The 22762-nt window shown below is 33.6% G+C and overlaps 1 protein-coding gene across 1 annotated transcript in view; it reads right to left on the reverse strand.

The window, feature by feature from the left end:
• Nucleotides 1-1767: 1767 nt before the first annotated feature.
• Nucleotides 1768-22762, reverse strand: part of LOC145291192 (lysophospholipid acyltransferase 5-like) — a 202134-nt gene continuing 181139 nt past the window's right edge. The window contains exons 11-13 of the mRNA XM_080136773.1: nt 21931-22086; nt 5988-6094; nt 1768-3277 (exon numbers count right to left, since the gene is read on the reverse strand). Of these exons, the coding sequence (XP_079992899.1) occupies nt 3259-3277; nt 5988-6094; nt 21931-22086 (282 nt within the window). The 3' untranslated portion in view covers nt 1768-3258. The remainder of the gene's footprint in view (nt 3278-5987; nt 6095-21930; nt 22087-22762) is intronic.

Here is a 22762-nt window from a genome sequence, read left to right on the forward strand (position 1 = left end):
AAAAAAAAAGTAACCTCTTCCTGTAGAAAAGTGCCCAGTTGAGGGTGAAGGAATTAATGTTTTTTAACCAATTTTTCGATAATTGACTCAATTCATGTTTACCATTTGGAGATCATCCAAGTCAAGTTTTCATAATTTTAGCTTTGACTGTATTTTTGGTGGTATCCTTTTGTCTAACTTATTTAAATCAATTCATTAATTTTGATTACTTTATCAGATATTTTTGTAAAAAATAATCCAATCTAATAGAATATCTGCAATTTTCAAGATTTGGTTTATTCTTTTGCTTTCTTGAAATTAAGGAAATGTAAATTTTGCATTTCCTATAAAGTTTTTTTTTTTTTTTTTTTTTTTTTTTTTAGCGCATCCATAAGTTATCCTTTTAATGTTGATCTCTGCATTATATAGAACTAGGAGGGGGGTCGTCCGGTCCTAAAATATGGTTAAGTATATTTTAATTTATCCAGATTTTGTATATATTATAGTCGTGATTTCCAAAGTAAAAAAATATTTGCATGCCATCAGCTAGAATCGAAAGCAAAACTAGCATTCAAAGCTGGTGACGTTACCACCTATCAACGTGACACGCATATGAACTGATTAAAAATAAACTAAGATGAATGTACAAAATGTATGATTTTTTAAATTTTGATCCCTTAAAAACTAAAAACTCCAATCATTTGAGGCTCTTAGTGCCCGCCCTGCGACTTAGTTTGAAAATATGGAAGCAGACAAACATCAGATTTCAAATATTTCTCATAAAAACAGTCAGCTTTTCTAACCACTTTTATATAGAGAAAAATTCACGATTGCAGTCGTAATTAAGATGACAGCACCAGGGCACTGACACAAGGTGTTGTAGTTATCAACTTTTAAAAAACTGAACAATAGAGCTATATTTAGGATTGGCAACAAGTTGACAGTTGAATGGTAGTTGCAACTAACACAGTTAAAGGCAAATCATGGTTTGGATTAGCTTGAGAGATTTTGAATAGACCAAGATGAGCTTATAGACAAGGCCTCAACAGAATGTACATATGAATCTTTGCGCAGAAATTATAGTTTCTTACAATGGTGTCATACGCTCACTCAGAGATTTTGCTCCTATAAGCTCGGAATGTTTTCATGCAATCTGTTAATCGACCAGAAAGTTTCACATGTAAGAAAAGTATGCATTTTTCTCAATGGAATAAAGTAAATGACTTGTGGTGAACCAGTTGAGAAACAAATGACAATCTTACAGAATAGAAAAATTTCCTGAAAAATGGATTTTGTTTGTAAATAAAGAACTTAACTCCTTCCCATTATAAAACTTGAAGTGGGGAAATGTTGGTAATCATATTTTCTTAATACCATTGAATGAACTCCGTCTCTCTGCCACTAGGCATGAATACTAGTTGTTGATTCTCACTGCTGTTGTATTCTTACACAAATGATATACCGACCTCCGTTTCAATAGAAATAGTTTGTCTTTGTTGGAAAAAGTGTCTAGTTCAAATCTTCAACTAAAATTTTCTAAAATGAAAGCTTAAAAACAAATTTTAATTAAATATTGCAATTCATTTAAAGTGAGGGTAACATTTTGCTGACAGCAGGATATATCTTTAAAGTATTAAACATCTGGTCTACTGGTTGAGTCAATTATTCAACATGTTAAATTGTTAATAAAAAAAAAATAATTCACCCAATTTCATAGAACTTCAATATTTTTTTTTATATAACCAAATAAACTATCAGATAATCATAAAAGAAAAACAAAACAAAATCTATATTTATAAAATTCATTTTATTGAAATATATTGAACTTTTTATAATAATGAACAAACAATATGGAAAGGCAGCATATCCCATTTATAATTAAAGTTCTGTTGGCTGCAGACTTATTTTCTTTTTAATTATTCCTTGGGTTTTAAATGTTGTGGTTATGCAAGAAGGACCAGCAGCAAAAAAAACAAAACAGACCATTTTATAAAATGGTTACAATAAGGAAAACGTTAGATACAATTACCAATGATTTTCATCTTTTTCTTTCTTCTCCATGAAAAGGAAAAGAAAAATGGGAAAAACAAATTTAGATTCAAGGAAATTTTTCAATTATGAAAAACTCTTTTTAGAATTTCAGAAATCAATTAAAAAATAACAATATTTAATTTTTGAAAAATCAACCAAATCCACAAGGACGGGTATTTGTAATCACTTCTTGTCTAAGTTTTTTTAAAAAAGATTTTTTTTTTCTTTATTTCAACCATGTCAGCAGCAGGTGAAGACAAGAACAGGATTTTGGAAAAAAAAAAAAAGAAAAATTTAACAAATTTGGGAGAAAGGGCAGTGAAAGCACAAAAGGAGAGGCGGAGCCAAAAAAAGGGGCCCCTGGAGAGGGAGGTCAGAGTTCTTGAGCCTTCTTCAAACACAACCACCAATGAGGGGCAGGCAAGAATGAGAATAGAGAAAAAAATAAAGTTTATGTTGGATAGTTTTTGTGGGGTTTTTTTTTTAAGATTTAATTATTTTATTTATTTTTTTTTTTTACGAAAAGAGAATCCGTACTGTATAGCCAGAGGTCATCCAAAAATCCAAACAAATTCTCAGAACAGAACAACAGCACATTTGGTGTGAGGTTTGCTTTTTAGACGACTTGTATGACTTTTCCGGTATATTAAAACAAATCTGGATTATGCATTTGAAACAACCAAAATAACAGCATGTTTGTTTAGAAAGAGTTCATTTGCATCTGCGATGCAGAGAGGCCAAATGAGAAACAATTGTATTTTTTGTTTTAGTTGAAATACGCGTAAGAGGAAAAGGAGTTGATAAATGAGCAATCTTCTGATGATATAGAATATTTGAAGTTTTTTTTTTTTTTTTAATAGACTAGATTCTTGGCTTAAACAATCGGGACCATCTCAGATTTAATGAACACTTCAGCAATTTCTTTTTTAGGCAACTTTTGGTCCCAAAGAACGTCTAGAGAGAAAGAAAACATCTCAAGGGAGGGAAGAAGAGGGGGGAGAAGAGAGAGAAATGCACATTTCAACAGTTAATAACAATATTAAAAATAAAATGTTTTCTTTCTTTTAAATGTCCTTTATACTTTAGATGAAATATAATCAAGTGTAAAAAATAAAAATAGAGTTGATGCATTCTGTTTATTGATGTGTCAACGAAGCCAAAAGAAAATCCAAGGAAGAATACCACCAAAGAATTAAAGGAATTTTCTCCAATTTTTTTTTTTTTTAACCGATCACAAGATGGCACACATCACAGCTCTTTCTCTTTCCTTTAAAGAAACAAAAAGAAAATTGAAATTAATTTGTTTAAAAAAATAATTTTGAAGGATTTTTACAAGGAAAGATACACATATAAGAGGGGGCGGATCCCAAATTGAATGAAGGGTACTTCTGCAGTTCATGAACCATGCTTAACCTGAGGGGAAGCAGCTTTTCTTTTTGTTAACTATTCTGTAATTTTACTTAATATAATAAACAAAAGATAGTATAAAATTGAATTTAACTTGCATAAGTACTAAATAAAACATCCTATGTCATTCCGCTCCCAGCCCTATAAGATAATATTAGCTCTTATTATTTACATTTTATAATATTCAACTTTAGGGGGTAGAATCTCAGGATTGCAAGTAGTATTACTTGACGGTACAATGTTTTAACCACTTGACACTTCTCAGGAATGAATAAAGGCCCTTATGTACTGCTGCTCCAAGTTCTGAACCAATATTGCTATTTTTCGTTTTATTTTCAAGTTATAAATAAAGTTGTCAGGCACAACAGAGACCCCACAATATTATGCCACTTTTTGATTAAAATGGTATATACTTGGTACATTATGTGCAGGTGATGGGGGGTAGTTTATGTACGTGTTAAAAATTTATAAAAATGTGTCTAAGTTTTTATTTTTTAACACTTTGTTAGATTTATTATCAAGCCTTAAAATCAAACAAAATACGCTCATTTTTTATGTCTACTTCTGCCATGAAAATTGATGGAAGTTTTTCTTAGATGTACAGACACAGATACTCACCTTTATTTTATATTTTTTAATCTTTAAAAGAAAATTGTCCAACAGAATTTCTGATCCAAATGTGCCAACAAAAATATCTATTTTTTTTTTTTTTTTTTTTTTTTTTTTTTACAACAAGATTTGATTGTTGTCAAAACTTAGAAATGAAATAAAGTTACATTAAATAAAAAAGCAAAAAATTCAACTAAAAATCAAAAAAGTAGGAATTTAATATGCCAGGAAGTTTTGTCAGAATATGTATTTGATGTGGCAAAGAAATAAGACAGTTCAAAACTTGCTATCAAAATATTTGCAAAAATAAAAATGGAAATTTCAAAACAAAATATAAATGTAGTGTTTTCAACAATCATTACAGCCATAAATAACAGAAATTGGCACACTGCCATGGTCTCTATATAAACATAGAACTAATGGACGTAACATTTTATTGATCTATGCCTTCAAAATTTGGTGGAAAACTGATTTCACCTAACCTCATTACAACAAAATAATTGTTAAAGATAAAAAATCCGTTTGGAATTTCAGCTCTTAAAATGTAGGTGTAATTATTTACACTTACAATGTACGTACATTACAGCAGATTATTTGGGGAATTATAATTCAAAGGTCATTTCAAAAAAGCTTTTGCATCTAACATCACTTATTAGAATTGTCATTTCTAAAAACATGCATTCATCACATGTTTGATTGTATAACTCCAATTCTGATTATTTTTTTTTTCTTCAAAATTATATTTGCAGAAAGAAAAGAAATCTAGATTTTCATGTTGACAATTTTATTCAAAATGGGAAATTTGTTATAAAACTGAAAGATGAGAGGAAAAAAGTTAAGCATTGGATTGTTTGTTCTGTTGGTTACAGGGTTAAAAATAAATAAAATTATAAAACTAACAGATCCTGTTGAAATTCCATTGTTGCTTAGTCTGAATTTTTTTCATAAAATACTTAATTGAATACTTTTTAATAAATGAAATTAACGTTTTAACAGATTAATTGTAACCAAACATTAGTTTGTGTTTTTATGTGTAAACAATGGTTCACAATATTTCATCTTTTAATAAAAAAAAATGAAAGGATGAGAGAAAGATAAGTATGAGCAGCATTCACCTCAAGTGGGTTGAATGGAATATTAAATTCTCAAGTAGTCCCTAGTCACATGTATATCCTGATCAGGGGGAGATAACGTTAGGTTTTTGCAATTCTTGCAGAGAGGTGTTGATGTCCTACATACAGCGCCTGGTATTCCCAAATAGTCACCCATTTGGTACTGACCAAGCTCAACTTTGATGATCTAACAGGAACTGGTGTATTAATATGATTATGTAAAGATAAGAGCAGTCTAAAACGAAAAGTAGTTATTGCCAGCTAAGTTCTTAACTTTCAGTGTGTCTGTTACCGCAAGCAGTGACAAGGTAAATTAGTTCCTTCACTTTTATTGTTCTTCAGTATTTCTATTGTGAAGCGATTTATTGAAATAAAATATAAGAAAAGGATATTATTGAAAAGTATGCAATAATAAAAATTAATAAAATTATAAAAAGATAAAAATAACGCAATTAGTCATTATTTACACTTTTAATAACAAAATTAAAAAATAAGTTTTTTTATTTGAAATTTTATGTTTACGAAATGAAATTTTTTTTTAATTAAAATTTGTTTTCAATAATTCTTTAAAAATAAAAATCTAATTTCAGTAATTCTTAATTAAAATAGACACAAAAAACCCTTTTCAATGGTTTATTAATTAGATAAAAAAGAATTGGAAAAACGTAATAAAGAGTACACGCAAAAAACGTAATAAAGAGTACACGCAAAAAAGGAACTGATTTGCCTTGTCATCGCTTCCAGTAGCAGCTGACTACTGAAAAAATTATTTCAAATTTTTCTTATTGGGCTGCAAATTTTTGTAGTTTTGTGTGAAAATGATTATTTGAAAGATTTGATAATACTTACTGTATTCCATTTTGTGCTTTTTCTTTTTGTCTCTGAGAAAGCATATAAGCTATTAACATAAATACCGGATGGAAGAAATGGCCAATAAAATACAATGAAGAATAAACCTGAAGAAAAGGGGTGAAAACCGTTTAAAAATTAAATATTAAAAAAATAATCCAATAGAAATTGTATTAAAAAATACTAGAAAATATTTATGTTGGGTGATAAGTTATATTTTCCATTACATACATGAACGTGTAAACATCAGTGTAAGAAACTTTCTTTTTAATAATCTTGAAAAAAATTTTAAAAGTGGGATTATTTCTACTAACAATTAATTTGGAGAAGTACAGGTGGGCAACATTGTAAAAAACAACAGACAGGATTTGTATCCCATCTGCTGTATTCTATTTAATTATTAATAAATGATTTAGTGGTGTAGGCATTTTACAAAAGTTATTTTTCAAATTCCAAGGGAAAACATTGATAAACAGACTTCAATATTTTCAAAAATATTCCTGAATTTGAGAATTTTTTAACCGATAATACTGATGGCTATTGTTAAAAATGCCCCCAAAGTTACAATTAAATATCAATGTTTATAAAATCTTAATGTAATACATTGAAAAATATTCTAATTAAATAAACGCTATCATTTTATTACAAAATAGGAGTACTTAAATTAATGAATATTTCTTATAATCTTCAAAAAGATAGAAATTAAGGTATAATGTTTAAATGTCTATTTAGATGTAAAAATAAAATTGACTTTTTGGGCTTTCATAGAAATTCTGTCCATCGCTTTATCATTTGTTTTGGTTGCACAAAGGTTGAATGAATCCTGTTATTAACCTATCGCTTTTCAGGGATACTCAAGCAATTTTTTACAACTTTTTTTTTTTTTTAATTCAGTATTTTAAGACTTTACTAATTATCTTTGAATTAGTTTAAAAAAAAATTTATCTTTCAAAGGATTTTTACAATTTATTTAACTTTTCAAGTTCTCATAGTTACCTTGAAAAGATTTTTAATTAGATTTTTTTTTTTTTTTCATGTGTAAAAATACATTTTTCCTTTTAGACTTTAATCTTTCAAACACAATCAAAGAGTAAACAAACTTGTATAAACATTATAAACCGACATTTATAACCATGGGAAATATCAGTTTTCACTATTAAATTGCACATACCTGGTAACAAGAAACCAAAATTTAATGACCAACATTTATGTAGTAACTTAGACTGGAAAACACTAGAGAAGCCTATTACAATGCTTTTATGAAAGAATTCATGGAGACAACAGGGTCTTTTATAACTGGTATTATAACTTAGCAATCTACAACCGAGAAGATAAATGTGAAACCCATACATACACATTTAGTATAGTGTTGACATCCTTCAGTCTGGAGGATAATGAATACCCTCACCCACTGTAAGGGTATCTACATGAGAAATCTACAATGAAACAAAGGTTGTGCAATGCTTAACCACATCTTTCTGAAGTGGAATTATCTGACTCCAGTAGCATAGCTGTCCTGAACAGCTGAAAACAATACTGGGACAAACAGAGAAAGACTAGTATTATTTTTTTTTTAGTTTTCCTTCTTGCATAAACAAGGCTTAAGAATCTAATTTACCACACTATTTAATCCATAGCTGAACTTCTCGTCATAGAGCAGAAGCATAGCTAGAGTGAGTGAGTGTGTTTGTTTAACGGGATTTCAACCTCTAAGGGTCATTTAATGCCAAAAAAGTTTTGTTGATATAATAGGTTTTCAGTTTCTTGTAAAAACATTTTAAGTTTCTTGAAAAGTTTATCTTTTGAAGCAAGATGCTTTAGGTTTTCCGAAAAATTGTTTTAGTTGTAAGAGGTTTGTTTTTCTAAAATGAATTTACTTGTTTACTTTATAGGAGTTTGGATGCATTTGTTTCTTTAAATAGTTTGATTTGTTGGGGCTCCACTTCTTGGAACACTTTTCTAATGTTTGTTGTTTTAAAATATTTCTTCAGAGTGTGTTTGTGTTTTCTACATTCCGTCAGTAGATGTTTAATTGTTAGTTGCAGAGTGTGCAATTTGGTTTCCTCCACTTTGATTAGGTAGGAATGAGTTAATTTTGTAAGTCCAATTCGTATTCGGTTTAGTACAATTTCTTCTCTTCTTCCCTTAAAATTTTTTTTGTTTTTCATTTTTAATTATTGGTTGGTGTTCATGCAATTTGTTTGCAGTGCATTTGTTCCATTCCTCTTGCCACTTGTTTTCTATATATTCGTTGATTTTTTTTTTTTTAAGTTTGTGTGTGGTATTTTAATTTTTTTCATTTGGTGGTTTGTGGCTTCTTTAGCCAGTTTGTCTGCCTTTTCATTTCCTGGGATGCCGACATGGCTAATTTTTTTTTTTTTTTTTAGTTATTTCGTTGTATTCTTGTATAATTTCTGTGATAAAAGGCTGTTTAGATTTTTCTTCCAGGGGCATGATACAGGGTAGGGAGTCTATATATTATGAATTTTTGTTCGTTGATGTCTTTGATGTCTTTGAGAGCTATTTTGATGGCCTGCAGTTCGGCTGTATATATTGAAGCCTCGTTGGGCAGTCATATTTGATATTGATTTTGTCCATCTGTGCATGCTGCACTTACTCCATTTATAGTTTTAAACCCATCGGTGTATATTTCTATGTATTCTGCGTATTTTTCTCTTAGTTCTCTGAAGTTGCTTCTGTTTGTTATATTATTTGTAATGTTTTTCTTGTAAGCAGTAAGTGTTAGGTTGGTTTTTGGTTTGTGTAATGTCCATGGTGGTCTGCCGTTTATTTTTGAGTAATTATATTGCCGGGGTTTTTATTGATTTGATGTATTATTTCTTTAATTCTGTGTCCAAAAGGGGGGTATCCTTTTCGGTTTCCCTGAATAAAAGTTTGTACATTGTGGGTTGAAGGTAGTTTTGTATATTGGGTTTTCGGGGGTTGCTTTGTAGTTTTGTTGCGTATTGTAGCGCTAGTTTTTCCCATCTTAAATGCAGGGGTAGTTCTTGGGCTTCTACATGCAGGCTTTCAATTGGTGAAGTTCGATAGGCTCTCAGGCTAAGTCTTAAACTTTGATTCTGTATTGTTAGTAGTTTGTTTTTGTAGGATTTGTAAGTAGAGCTGTATATGGCACAACCATAGTCCAGTTTGGATCTGATATGTGAACGGTATATTTTGAGGATTCTAGCTTGATCTGCTCCCCAGTCTAGTTTTGATACTATTTTTAAGATATTTATTGCTTTTAAGCATTTTTGTTTTAATTTGTTAATGTGCTCCTTGAAGTTTAGTTTATTATCAAAAATGATCCCTAGAAATTTGGTATGTTGTACTACTGGTATTAGTTGCCCGTCTAGTTTGAGCTGTTGGTCAAGGTGGTATTTTCATTTCTTACAGAAGTGGATACATGTGGTTTTGCTTTTGGACATTTTGAATCCATTTTGGTTAGCCAAAAGATCTATTTTGTTGAGGCAATGTTGCATTTGTCTTTCGATAATTGGCATATTTGGTGATGAGCATGAATGCAAAGTCATCAACAAATGTTTTTTCGAATCCCATGTTAACATTTTTGATTATACCGTTGATTTTAATTAGAAAGAGGGTGGCAGATAGTACACTACCCTGTGGTACCCCTGTTTCTTGTGTGTGTTGATCTGATGTTATATTTCCTAAGCATATTTTAAATGTTCTGTGGGATAGGAATTCTTGGATAAATTTTGCTAGGTTTCCTCTGATTCCCATATTATGAATATCTTTCAAGATTCCGTACCTCCATGTGGTGTCATACGCTTTTTTGATATCAAAAAAGATTGAGACCACGTGATGGTTTCTTATTAGACCGTTACGAATATATGTTTCTAGTCGAATAAGTTGGTCGTTAGTACCTTGATTTTGTCTAAATCCACTTTGGTGTGTAGAGATGAGGTTATATTTTTCTAAATACCACATTAGTCTTGTATTGGCCATCCTTTCTGTTGTTTTGCATATACAGCTTGTTAGGGCGATGGGACGATAATTGGTAGGGTTGGAGTGATCTTTTCCTGTTTTAGAAATTGGGATGATATTGGATTCGAGCCAATGTTTTGGGAAATTATTAGTTCACCATATGTTGTTAATTATCTGTAAGAGAATGTTGAGAGATGTGTCTGGCATGTGTTTTAGAAATTGATAGTGGATGTCGTCTGGACCGGTAACTGTATCTTTACTTTTATGAATTGCATTTTTCAGTTCTGTTATAGTGAAAGAGGTGTTATAGTATTCTTTGTTATTGGATGTGAAGTTGAGTTTTTCTTTTTCTGCGTTGTTTTTATATTTTTGGAATTTGGAAGAGTAGTGGTTGGATGATGAGTTTTGGCTGAATTCATTTGCGATTATGTTTGCTATTTCTTTTTTGTCTATAATTTGTCTACCATTTGGTGTACTTATTTATTGGTGTTTCAAATTTTTTTCCAGTTATTTTTCTTATTATTTCCCATGTTTTTTTTGATGGTGTGTTGTTCAATTTGAAAATATAGTTTTGCCAGGTTTCTTTTTTGCTTTTTTTATAATATAGCACACTTTTGCTTGTGCTTGTAGGTATTTTTGGAGGTTGAGTTTTGTAGGATGTTGTTCGAAGTGTTTTAGTATTTTTTTCCTGTTGGTTATTGTTTCTTTACATTCTGTTGTGAACCATGGCGTTGATTTTGGGTGTGGTTTAGTGGAAGATTTTGGGATTGTCTTGATTGCTATTTCGTTTAGCATATTGGTGAAAGCTAACATAGGATCTGGTTTGTTAACTATTTATTGGTTAATTAAGTTTGTACAAAGTTTACTAAATTCAGTCCAATTAGCTTTATAGATTTGCCATTATGGTTTTGTTTCTTCTGTTGCAAGTTCTTGGGTTTTGAGAAAAATTAGGAAGTGATCACTGCCGCACTGGTCGTTATGTACCTCCCATTGGAAGTCCATAAATATTGTGGGGGAGCATAGTGTTAGGTCAATAGCTGATGTCATTCTTGTGCCTGGGTGAAGGTATGTGTGTATTTTGTCGTTAAATATAGCTATTTCGGGTGATTCCAGTAATGATTCAATGATTTTCCCAGTTTGGTTAATATTCTCACATCCCCACATTGTTATGGGCGTTGAAGTCCCCCATTAATATAAAAGGTGTGGGGAGTTGTGTTATCAGATCTTCAACTTCGGTTTTATTTAGTTTATGTTAAGGTGGAATGTAGATTGGACAAATAGTTGTTGGTCGGTGGAGTGTAGCTTTAATTGCTATCGTTTGAAGGTTTATTTGGAGTTGTAATTTTATATGTGGTATCTGTTTTTTTTAATTATAATTGAGGTGCCACCTATTGGTCGGTTATCTGTTTGTGATCTATTTATTTGGTTGTAAATGTGGTATCCTTTGAAGTTGATGGTGTCTGTTTCTTTTAGAAGAGTTTCCTGTAGGCCAATTATGCTGGGGTTATATTGTGGTATTATATGTTTAATTACTATGTAGTTTGGTTTTATGCCTCTGTAGTTCCACTGTATGATGTTTTTATTCATTTAAGTTTGTTTTATTTTTTTTTTAACTGTTTCGTTTTTGTTTAGGTTTTTATATCTAGTATTCTATTGATTTGTTGTGTTTTGAGTGGTTTTTGTTTTGTGGTTACTTGAACTGCTTGGTTCCTCAGTCTCCATTTTCTCCTCCTGGTCAGTTCTGTTTTTGGAGCTAGATTTATTTCTCTGACTTGATTTCAATCAATTCAAATTTATTTTCGTTTTAGATTAATATTATTTCTGTTTTTTGTTTATTTTGGTTTTTGGAAAGAGGATTTGTGTTTTCCCATTCTGCTTCCATCTTTCCAGATATTGTGTTTATCTTCTGCTTTTGTTCTTGTTCGTGATTTGGATCTTTCATGGTTTATTTGTGATTTTTTGTTGTTCGGGTTCTTTTTTGTTCTTTGGGACTTGTTTTAGATCATTTGACTGAGTTTTAGAAGATACTGGTATTTGTTTCTTGTTGTTTTCGTTTTGGTTAGTTTTTAAAGTTTCAATTAGATTTTTGAGTTTGGAGATTAGCTTAAGAAGGTCTTGGTAGTGGGTTTGGTTTGTTTGGTTTGAAATTTTTGTGATGTCTGCGTAAGTGTTTATTTTTTCTCGAGAGCTTGCTATTTTCCTTGCTTCAGGAAAGGATACGTTTTGTTTGTATTTTATTTCAGCTATTTCTTTTTTGAAGATTTTGCATATTTTAAAGTATGCTGGGCGTTTTTCTTGACAATTTGGGCATTTTGTTTCGTTGGGGCATTCACTTTCAGTGTGGTTAGGTTGTTTTAAGCCCCATTTTCCACATATTTTCTGTCCTTTGCATGCTTCTCTGTTATGACACTTGAAATATCTCAGAGGGGCTGGTATATATTGTTCTTTTTCTATTGTTTATCCTATTTTTATTTCTTTGGGAAGTTTTGGTGTATTGAATGTTAGTACGTAAGTTTTTGTAGGTATGGTTTGACCATTCCTTTTTATGTTTATTCGAACATGATTATTTCCTGTTTTCTTAGGGCATTTTCTATTTCTTCTGCTGTAGCCAAGGTTAATTCGTGGCTTTTTATGACACCTTTTGATGTGTTTAATCTTTCATGGGCAAAACTTTTGCATTTACAGATATGGAATTTTTCCATTTCTAAGATGTTTTTTGCGTCTTTATAGTTGTCTACTGTGACAAGTAGATTGCCATTGTTAATTTTTTTTGCTGTTTTGAGACAGTATTTTATCAATTAAAAATGGAGACAGATCGCTGATCTTTTTTCCTTCTAAGGTTTCGATTACTATGAATCTTGGGTATTTTTCTTTATCAATTATTTCATAGTTATATTCTTGCTCACTGTCTGAGCTGGTTACGTCAGAGTGGGTTCTTTGTGATTTTGTTTTGTTGGTTTCTGTTTTTTTTGCTTGGGTTTATTATATCCATGGAAGTTTTAGATTTTCATCTTTTTTGCTCCCCATCCTCCTCGGAGCCCGAAACTGGGAGCTGTTAGGGGGGAAACCCATTCGCCCTTTCATCCCAGGGATACAAAAAAGATATACTCAATTAGTTGAGTTTGTTCCATCATTTCCTGTTTCCTCCTTTAGTTGGATAGAAACATTAGTTAGGGAGCAGTTGTGTGGTTTTGTCTTTGATTGACTCTTACCATCGCCTTCTAACACTTACCTGGTTTATTTATGTTTGTAGTAATAAGATGTATTATCTTTAGATTAAATTTGTTTATTTACTTTTTTAAAATGTTATAATTGACATTTTCAGTGTAAGTGTTAGGGCTTGACATGACTAGCCGATTGATCGGATCAGGCCTCTCCGACCGCCCGTCTAGCCTAGTACAAGGCCAAAGTGGAGTGTTGCAACTGATACCTTTATTTTCCCTAGGCATCAGTCGCTCAGCCACCAAGATCCTTTTCCTAGGCATCACGGGTTGCCACCCACGGCCAACAGGTAGCCTCATAGAGGCACTTTTACCCTCTGCAGGGGGGGCAGTCGGCATATTCTAATGCCCCACCAACAGGGCCGCATAGCTAAAGAATGTGACAATAATACATCTTTTACAGGTACCCAAAGGCCGCAACTTAATGCTGGGGTGAAACTCCTTGAACGATTTAAATTCTCTTTCATATTGTATGCTGCCAGAACCAGATCCTGACTCTCTCTCCATTACTCAAATGAGAACAGATCGAGTCTTTGAAGTCGCTTTTTGTAAATAAGTATAGAAAGTTCCATCAGCATCTTTAATGTCAGCGGTTAAATATACTCCAAGTAGACAAAATCTACTTAAAGATAAGAATTTGTTTCTTGGATGGCAATATCAAGAATGGGTCACCCCAGATTTATGTATACGGAACAAAAAGTGCCTGCCCTTATATTGAGAAAGGATCTTTGGATCTCGCTTTGTCAGTTTGATCGTTTTGTTTTTTGTTTTTATTTTAAATATTTGCCTTCAATCTGCATGGAGCAGTTTTAATTTCAATGAAACTAGCCTGGGTGCCTGGAGGTGTAAAAAAAAAAAAAAAAAAAAAAAAAAAAGTGGTAGTAGGCAGACAGGCTCAAACCCGTAACGCAAAGGCGGAAAAGAAAAGTGAAAGAAAATCCGACGTCTTACTGCTACAAGCGGAAGTCTAAAGCATTCAAATTTAACAAAGTCAATCAAAAACAAAAGATGACTTGCAGAAATGGTGTTGCTTTTAACCTCCCATGAAAGCAAATTAGTTTAATGTGAAGAGAAAAACCAGCTCTCCCAACAAGGGGGCACTCTAGCAGTATCCAAATAAATAGTAATTGTTTCAGTATAAAGGGTTTCCCCTACATTGACCAAGGATTAATGACAGAACAGATACGACCAAGCTTGAAGACTAGGCGGTTGCGTTCCAATAGTTTTACTTTATTTATACAAAAAGGATGAACAAACATTGGAGACGATGGTACATGGGAATTTTATTTAACTTGATCAAAGAAAAAAAAAAAAAAGGAAAGAAACAATGTCCGTTTGCGAACGCGAGATATTATGATCTGGGAAGTATGCAAAAAAACTTCTCGCGGAATGTAACCGACACGAGAACCCAATGCAAAAAGCCTTCCGTGGACAAACACACACAAACGCGTGCGCCCATTTTGCCTTTTATATATTAGATTATCCTGTGCAAACTATGGGTCTACAAAATCATATTTTGATCTTATTGGGAGGCTAGTAGTTGACCAAAATCATGTTCCTTGCAGATATCTCTGTATTATCAATGCTCAATCGTTGACCTTTGACCAATGTGGATGTAGATGGTGCCTCCCTCCCTTGAGATTTGTTAGTACTACTTGGGCAACATATTGAATGCTGGTAGTGATGATAGTTGTGAACATGCAATCACTGCTTGCTATTGTGCTGCTTGAGGAAGCCTGTTTGCCATCTTGGCAGAGAGATATGGAACTCAAAACACTTCAGATTTCCAACGGTTTTTGCATAATGATTGTGCTATGATCAGGTGGATGTGCAGCTTTAAAGTCGACAAAAGGATCTCATCAAATGTACATTATCCGCAATTTCTTTTGATGAGAATAATCATGCCTTATGCACTCAATCTCGGCACAGCGTACCATTTTTTGCATCAACTCAAAAACACACTTGGATATATCCCAAGTAAGACTGAGGAAGACTTGGTTGAGTGCATAAATAATATGACTGTACGCAACTTAACTGATGTCAACCCTTCACAGGGTAGAACAATAAAGTTGTCTCTGTAGAAGAGAGGACATGATTCCATTGCCATTTACTTAAAACCGGCTTTCTTTTTTGTTGTAGACCATCTACTAGTTGGTCAGTTGTGTAAAAATCACAATCCTTCTATCATGTCTGAAAGTGACACAATGTTCAACGAGCTAAATCGGAAATGCGTTGCTGTACAACTCATGCTCTTTTACTAATTCAAGTTATAATAGGACCATTTCCAGTATCCTCATAATGCAAATCCTGCATTAAGGCGGTGATTGAGGCTGAAGGCGGCTACATGGATTAGATGTTAGTTCTACTACATAATCAAGTTATCTGAATTGATTTTTATTCAATAAAAATTTCAAAAGAAAGCTGTAGTGTTGTTTCCTTTGGGGTGATAAATGTAGTTGATTGATTGATTGGTTTTACGGCATATCAACCTATGTGGTCATTTAATGCCGGAGTCCTTTTTTTTTTTTTTAACTTTTTTTATTGGGAAGGGGGGAATGACTTTTTCAGCCTTTCCTCCCTTTTTTTATAAAATTGAACTAAGAAATTAAATGTTGTATTTATACATGGATGTGTATATTTGGGTGACTTTAAATTTCCTTAAATTTTCTTATATAAATTTACTTTCCTTAGGTATGCTAGAATATTTGCTGAGTTGACCTTTTCAAAAAGGTCTTCCATATTGCTTTCTGTATAATATAATTTTCTAGTTGGGGCAAGGTCATCACACCCAACTAGGATATGTTTTACTGTGAGTGTCTCCTGGCATGGGATGCACTCTGGCGCCGATTCTCCATTTAGTATATAAGAATGAGTAAAGTTGGTGTGCCCTATGCGCAGTCGAGTCAGTATCACATCTTCTCGGCGTGATCTCTTGATGTCCGGACATCGTTCCTTAAGTTCAGGTTTGATTGAGTATAATTTGTTGCCCTCTTGCTGACTCCACCGCAGTTGCCATTTTTCCTGTATGTATGCTTTTATCTGGGGTCTAAGATCAGTATGTGGAATCTTAAAATTGTCAGTTGGAAGGTGAGAAGATCTTTTTGCAGCTATATCTGCCCTGTCATTGCCTTTGATCCCCACATGGCTGGGGATCCAGACAAGAATAATGTTTTTAGTAGTTGAAAGGATATTGATTTTTTCTATTAATTTTGTTGTTAGTGGATTTTCTTGTTTTTGATTTTGTATAGATAATAGGACTGATAGAGAATCTGTGAGAATGATGAAGTTTTTGGTGGTTTCCTCTGAAATTATGTTGAGTGCTAGATCGATAGCTATAGTCTCTGCAGTGAATATAGATGCTTCATTTTGAAGATTTCTCTTCATTGTGGTTTTATGGTACGTTGCTGCACATCCAGTGTGATTGTTGCTTTTAGACCCGTCTGTGTAGATAAAGGTGTAGTCTGAATATTGTAATTTTAAATGTTGAAGTTCGTCGTGGTATTCAATAGGGTTTGTGGTAGATTTGGACTTTTTGTTTAGGTTGAGTTTAATTTCAACTTGTTTCATGGTCCATGGGGGTGTTTTAGGCAGTATGAAGTTGTGAATGCTGGAGATTGGAATTTTCGATTCTTCAATGCTTTCCTTCATTCGGAGCCCGAACGTTTTGATAGTTTTTCTTCTCATGTTAAAGAGTTCTTCATATTTAAGATAGAAGGTACATTGGTATGCAGGGTTGTTTGGGCAAGACTTCAGTTTCAGTAAATATTGAAGGGCTAACTTTTCTCGCCTTAGATCTAGTGGGGGTTCGTGTGCTTCCGTGTATAGACTGTTCACGGGGGAAGTTCTGTATGCTCCTAGGGCCAATCTTAGGCCAGTATGGTGAATAGGGTCTAGGCATTTTATATATGATGTTCGGGTTGATCCATATATGAAACAACCGTAGTCTAGCTTTGAGCGGACTAGTGCTCTGTAAAGTTTAAGGAGTGTTTCCCTGTCTGCACCCCAATCGGTATGTGCTACCACTCTCAAAAGATTTACAGCTTTGTTACATTTTTTTTTCAGATAGTTTATGTGTGGGATGAATGTTAACTTTTTGTCAAATAAAATCCCTAAGAATTTGTACTGGTCAGTAACGGGTATGGGCATTCCTTCCATGGTTAGGACAGGATCATTATGCATGTTCTTTAGTTTGCAGAAATGCATGCATTTCGTTTTTCTTTTGGAGAATCTAAATCCATTCTCTTCCGTCCATCTCATTACTTTGTTTAAGCACAATTGAAGCTTCCTTTCTATTATAGATATATATCTAGATCTACAGCATATTAGGAAGTCATCCACATATAGGGAGCAATCTACCCCAGGGTTAAGGTTTTTTACAATGTTGTTAATTCGGATACTGAACAGGGTCACTGACAGTATACTCCCTTGAGGTACTCCATTTTCTTGTTCTTTCAAGTCCGAGAGAGCTGTGCCAACCTTTATTCTGAACCGTCTATTTTTTAAAAAATTTTCAATAAAAATTGGCATTCTGCCTTTTAGTCCAAGCGCCTTCAGATCCCTTGTAACACCGTACTTCCACACAGTATCGTAGGCTTTTTCCATGTCAAAAAACACTGCTGTTAAATGTTCCTTCCTTACAAAGGCTTCTCTGATGAAGGTTTCAAGTCTGACTATGTGGTCTATTGAACTTCGGTTTTTCCTGAATCCTGTTTGAAATTCTGTAATAAGATTCTCTGTTTCCAGGAACCAGATTAGTCTTTTGTTTATAATCCTTTCCATGGTCTTACAAATGCAGCTTGTTAGAGCTATTGGCCTGAAATTCAATGGATCTGAGACGTTACTTGATTGGGATTGGATGTTTGAGTTTTCAGATTTGGGGATTGGTATTATTGTGGCCTCTTTCCAGGTCTCGGGTACGTTTCCACTGGACCATATAATATTGAAAATTTCAAGTAGGTATTTCATTGAGGTTTCTGGAAGTTTTTTGAGGATTTCATATGGAATTTCATCGGGCCCTGTAGCTGTGTCATGGGATTTGGTTAGCGATTCTTTTAATTCAGGCAAGGTAAGAGGTTGGTTGTATTTTTCAGTATTTTGTGATTTAAATAGAATTTTCTTTTTCTCTTCCTTTTCTCTAATCTTTTTGAATTTCTCTGTTTGTCTGTCACATGATGAAATTTTTGATAAATTATCTGCCAGGTTATTGGAAATGTCTTTTTGATCGGTGTATATTTTGTTGCCTTTAGAGATGTGGGATATTGGTGTACTACTACACTTTCCTTCTATTTTCCTCATCATGTTCCAAACTGTTTTCGCCTTGGTATTCACATTAATTTTGGATATATAATTTCTCCAGGTTGTTCTTTTGGATTCCTTTATGATTCGTCTGGCTTTTGCTCTGTTGTTTTTGAAGAAATCCAGATTTTCGCTTGTTGGATACTTTTCGAATTTTCTCAAGGCAGCTCGTCGAGCTCTGATGGCTTTTCTGCATTCTTTTGTGAACCAAGGTTTGTTGTGATTGTTGGTTTTGGTTGTTTTCGGTATGGTATTATTTGCTATGTTTGTGAGTGTTTTAATGAAGTAGTTCAAATGGTCATCTTCATCATTCTTTTCGATAATTAATTGGTTTTTGCACTGTTCCTGGAAGTCTTCCCAATCCGCTTTATGTAGGTTCCATTTGGGTGTTTTTTGTTCAGTGCTAGTACTTAGACTTTCCAGGATGATTGGGAAATGATCACTCCCACAGGTGTCACTGTGTACTTTCCAGTCATAGTCCATATATATGGAAGGATCACATAAGGTAAGGTCAATGGCGGTGAAAGTACCTGTTGCTGGGTACATATAGGTGTAGTTTTGATTATTAAGGAGGCATAGATTATTTTTATTTATTATGTTTTCTATTTCTTTTCCTTTTTTATTTGCTTCTTTACTTCCCCATATTACATTGTGACTGTTGAGATCTCCTAGTAGAAAAAAGGGCTTAGGGAGTTGTTTTATTAATTGAGTTATCTCAGTTTCGTTGATTGTATCTTTTGGAGGGATGTATATTGAGCAAAGTGTTATAGTTCTATGTAGGGTCACTGAAACTGCAATTGCTTGCAAGTTTGTGTTTATATTTATTTGCCTTTGAGGGACTTCATTCTTCACAAGTATTGATGTGCCTCCAGAAGCTCTGTCCGTATCTTTATTTATGTAGTTGTAAGATGTGTAGTGTTTTATGTTGATGGTATTATTTTCTTTCAGAAAGGTCTCCTGTAGACAGACAAGTGCTGGGCTCATATTTGTTATTAATAATGTGAGTTCATTTTGGTTTGCTTTTATCCCTCTGATATTCCATTGTAATATTTTGTTCATCATTTGGAATTGTGTTCAACTTCCATCGTCTCCAATCCCTCAAATCTATTTTCTGTCGGAGTCCTTGTTCGAGATATAGATCGGGATCTTTCTTTTCCTGTTTTTGTTTGGTTTTTTTTTTTGTCTGGGGGGATTTTTGATTCTTTTCTGGCTTGTGATGTGTTTGATGGTTGTTCGGTTGTTTTTGTAGAAATGGTTTGTGGTTTTGTTTCTTTTTGTGGTTCAGTAGTGTCTTTACTTAATATTATCCTTGGATTGGTTGCAGACATTGCACTATTCATTTTCCTCATTTCTTCTAATAGTTCTTTCATTTCCTTTATTAGTTTGCTTAGGACATCAATTTTCTTGTCAGTTGTATCCGTTACATGTATATGACCATTTTGATTGTTGATTGGATTAGTTTTTTTTGTTGCATCTGCATATGTTTTAGTTTTGATGATTTTCCTGGCTTCTGGGTAGGATATATTCTTTATATGTTTTAGTTTGGTCACTTTTTCTCTTTTCCATATTTCGCAATATCTAGAGCCAGCGCCATGGTTTCCCAGGCAGTTGGCACACTTGAAATCTTTTCTGCAGTCAATGTGTGGGCCACTTTCTCCACATCTTCCACACACTGGTAATCGTGTGCACCGATCTTGATGGTGTCCAAACTTCTGGCACTTGAAGCATTGGAGGGGGTTTGGAATATAAATTTCTACATTTATTTTCATATATCCGACTTTCACTTCTTTGGGTATGGTGAGGGAATCGAAAGTTAGTATATATGTATTGGTATCGATTTTCTCACTGTTTTTTTTAATTTGAACTCTGCGAACATCTAACACATTCTGTTTCTGTAAGTTTGTCCTGATTTCCTCCAAGGGATGAAGTGCAAGTTCGTGGCTTTTCACTACTCCTTTGCAGGTATTTAGGGTTGGATGTCTGTAGCATTTGACTTTGATGTTTTCAAATAATTTTAGTTTCAATATTTCTTTAGTTTGTTCTTCGTTATGGGTTTCTATTAGTAGGCTGCCGTTAAATTGTTTTTTAATAGACTTTGGTTTTAGAGTTTTAAGATTTTTTTCAATTTTAAAAGGTGATAGTTTGCTCAAAGGAGTTTCCTCCATTGATTCTATTACTACGAATGTTGAGTTCCTTGGTTTTATCGTCTCTTCGTCAGAGCTACTGATGTCAGAGACATCAGAGTGGGTTCTCTTTGGGTGGTTGGGTGGTTTTTGGGAGGAATAAGCCATATATTTTGTTTTCTTTTTTCGTCATCTTTGTTCCCCACCCACCTCGGAGTCCTATTTGGGAAGAGCCTGGGGGGAAATCCATTCGCCCAGCCTCTACAGGGATACAATGATGATATAACCGACTTTGGTGGTATCATAATGATTATCTGTTTTCTCTTGATATTGCTATGGGATCTGTAGCAATCCTGAGGGGTTTACAGCCTCGTCATCGATATTCACACCTAATCGATTGACCCTCAGCCACCACTTTCCATCATATATTAGGGAGTAGGGTTATTTGTGGGAGAGGGGGGATGTGTTGTATTAGTAGTGAGTTTTTGGAATGGGCAATATATGGTGGGGCTTGGCGTGACTGGCCGATTGGTCGGATCGGGCCTCTCCGACCGCCCGTCTTATCGAAGTAAGGGCCAAAGTAATGTGTTGCGGTGCCTAAACTTCTATGTATCCTGGTTTAGGTTCGCTCAATCACCAGGATCACGTCCTAAGACTTTACGGGTAGCAACCCACGGCTAACTGGTTGCCCCATTGAGGGATTTTTACCCTCTGCAGGGGGGCAGTCGGTTTGTTCTCATGCCCTACCGACAGGGCAAAAAAAAAAATAAATAAATAGATAATTTAATAGAATATATTTGTTTTCTTTTTCTTTCTTTTTTTGTTGTTTCTTTTCCTTTTTAAAATCTGTTTCTATTTAACCCATAGTTGGGACCCTAACAGGTACTACCACTCCGGGTCAGGGTGGACCTGGGAGCAATGGCAATTAAGAGGTGGCTCCACACTCCCCAAGCCCGTAAGCCGGACCTCACCATCGAATGTAGTTTAAGGTCATATCCAGGACCGGGAATAAGGTAGGAAAAAATAAAATAAAAAGGGGGGGGGAATAGGCTGTTGTTTTTGTTTTTGTTTTTGCAGAACATAATTAAGTTTTACAAAAAAGATCAGAAAACAAAAAAAACGTCAATGTATGTGCATTTCGTCTCAGGAAGCCACAGGGCAGCCTGATCTGGTAGCACCAGGATAAATGTAGATCGGACCACATAGAGAATGGGCATGAAATGGGCACTGGTGTTGCCCACCCCAGAGTCTGAGCCACTCACATCCTAAATACTAAAACAAAACAGGGAAGAACTTAATTCTAAGAGATTGTAGTAGAAACAATGTCAATGAAAAGAGAAAAAAAAAAATTTAACTTACCCTCAAGTAATTTTCAAATTGTAACAATTCAAAAGATATTAACGCATAACTCCAAAAGAATTGACAATAAAGAACCCGAACTAAGAACCATAACCAAACACCTCTCAGCTTTCCTTCAGGAAATTCGGGCAGTTTTGGCTTCAGTCGAGCGATTATCTGGAAAAATAGGAGTTCAAAAGTGAACTTGTGATAAAATAAATTTTAGACAGTAAAGAACAAGTTTTATATATATATATATATATATATATATATATATATATATCTGCACACGTATGCGTGTGTACACTCAGCTAAGGTACTAATACGTATATCTGTATGCCTGGATGTAAGCTCTATGCGCATATTTGCCTTTATCCATCCACCCCAACCTCTTGAGCCGGCCTCTTTCTTTCTTGATGTTTCCTTTACAATGGACAGAATTTGCATTTTGAGACTTCCTCCCAGCCCATTCTTCATAGATGATTTCAAATGTGTTCACCTCTCATTTCTTATGACAATATAATCACACTAACATTTTTCTTCTTCCATTTTTCTCATTTTACTTCTATTTTTTTTTTTATTGTGTTAAGTCTTTCGCTCTCTATGTCTGAAGCTAAAAATGTCACTTAACCCACACCCCACCCATTTAAATTTAACATTTTATTTTTATTAAAACTATATTTTTTCAATTCTGCCATTTGAAAACCAGACACTTTCAATAGTATAAACACTTTATTATGTTGCCTGATGAGGACTTTTGGTCCTTACTGACCAATTGTCTGACATTGAATGTTCAATATAGCGACTATGTAATATTTGTGCGTGTGTGTGTATATATATATATATATATATA

This window comes from Euprymna scolopes, chromosome 2 (genome assembly GCF_053919585.1).
Source record: "Euprymna scolopes isolate OS-2025 chromosome 2, ASM5391958v1, whole genome shotgun sequence".
NCBI classification, from domain to species: Eukaryota; Metazoa; Mollusca; class Cephalopoda; order Sepiida; family Sepiolidae; genus Euprymna; species Euprymna scolopes.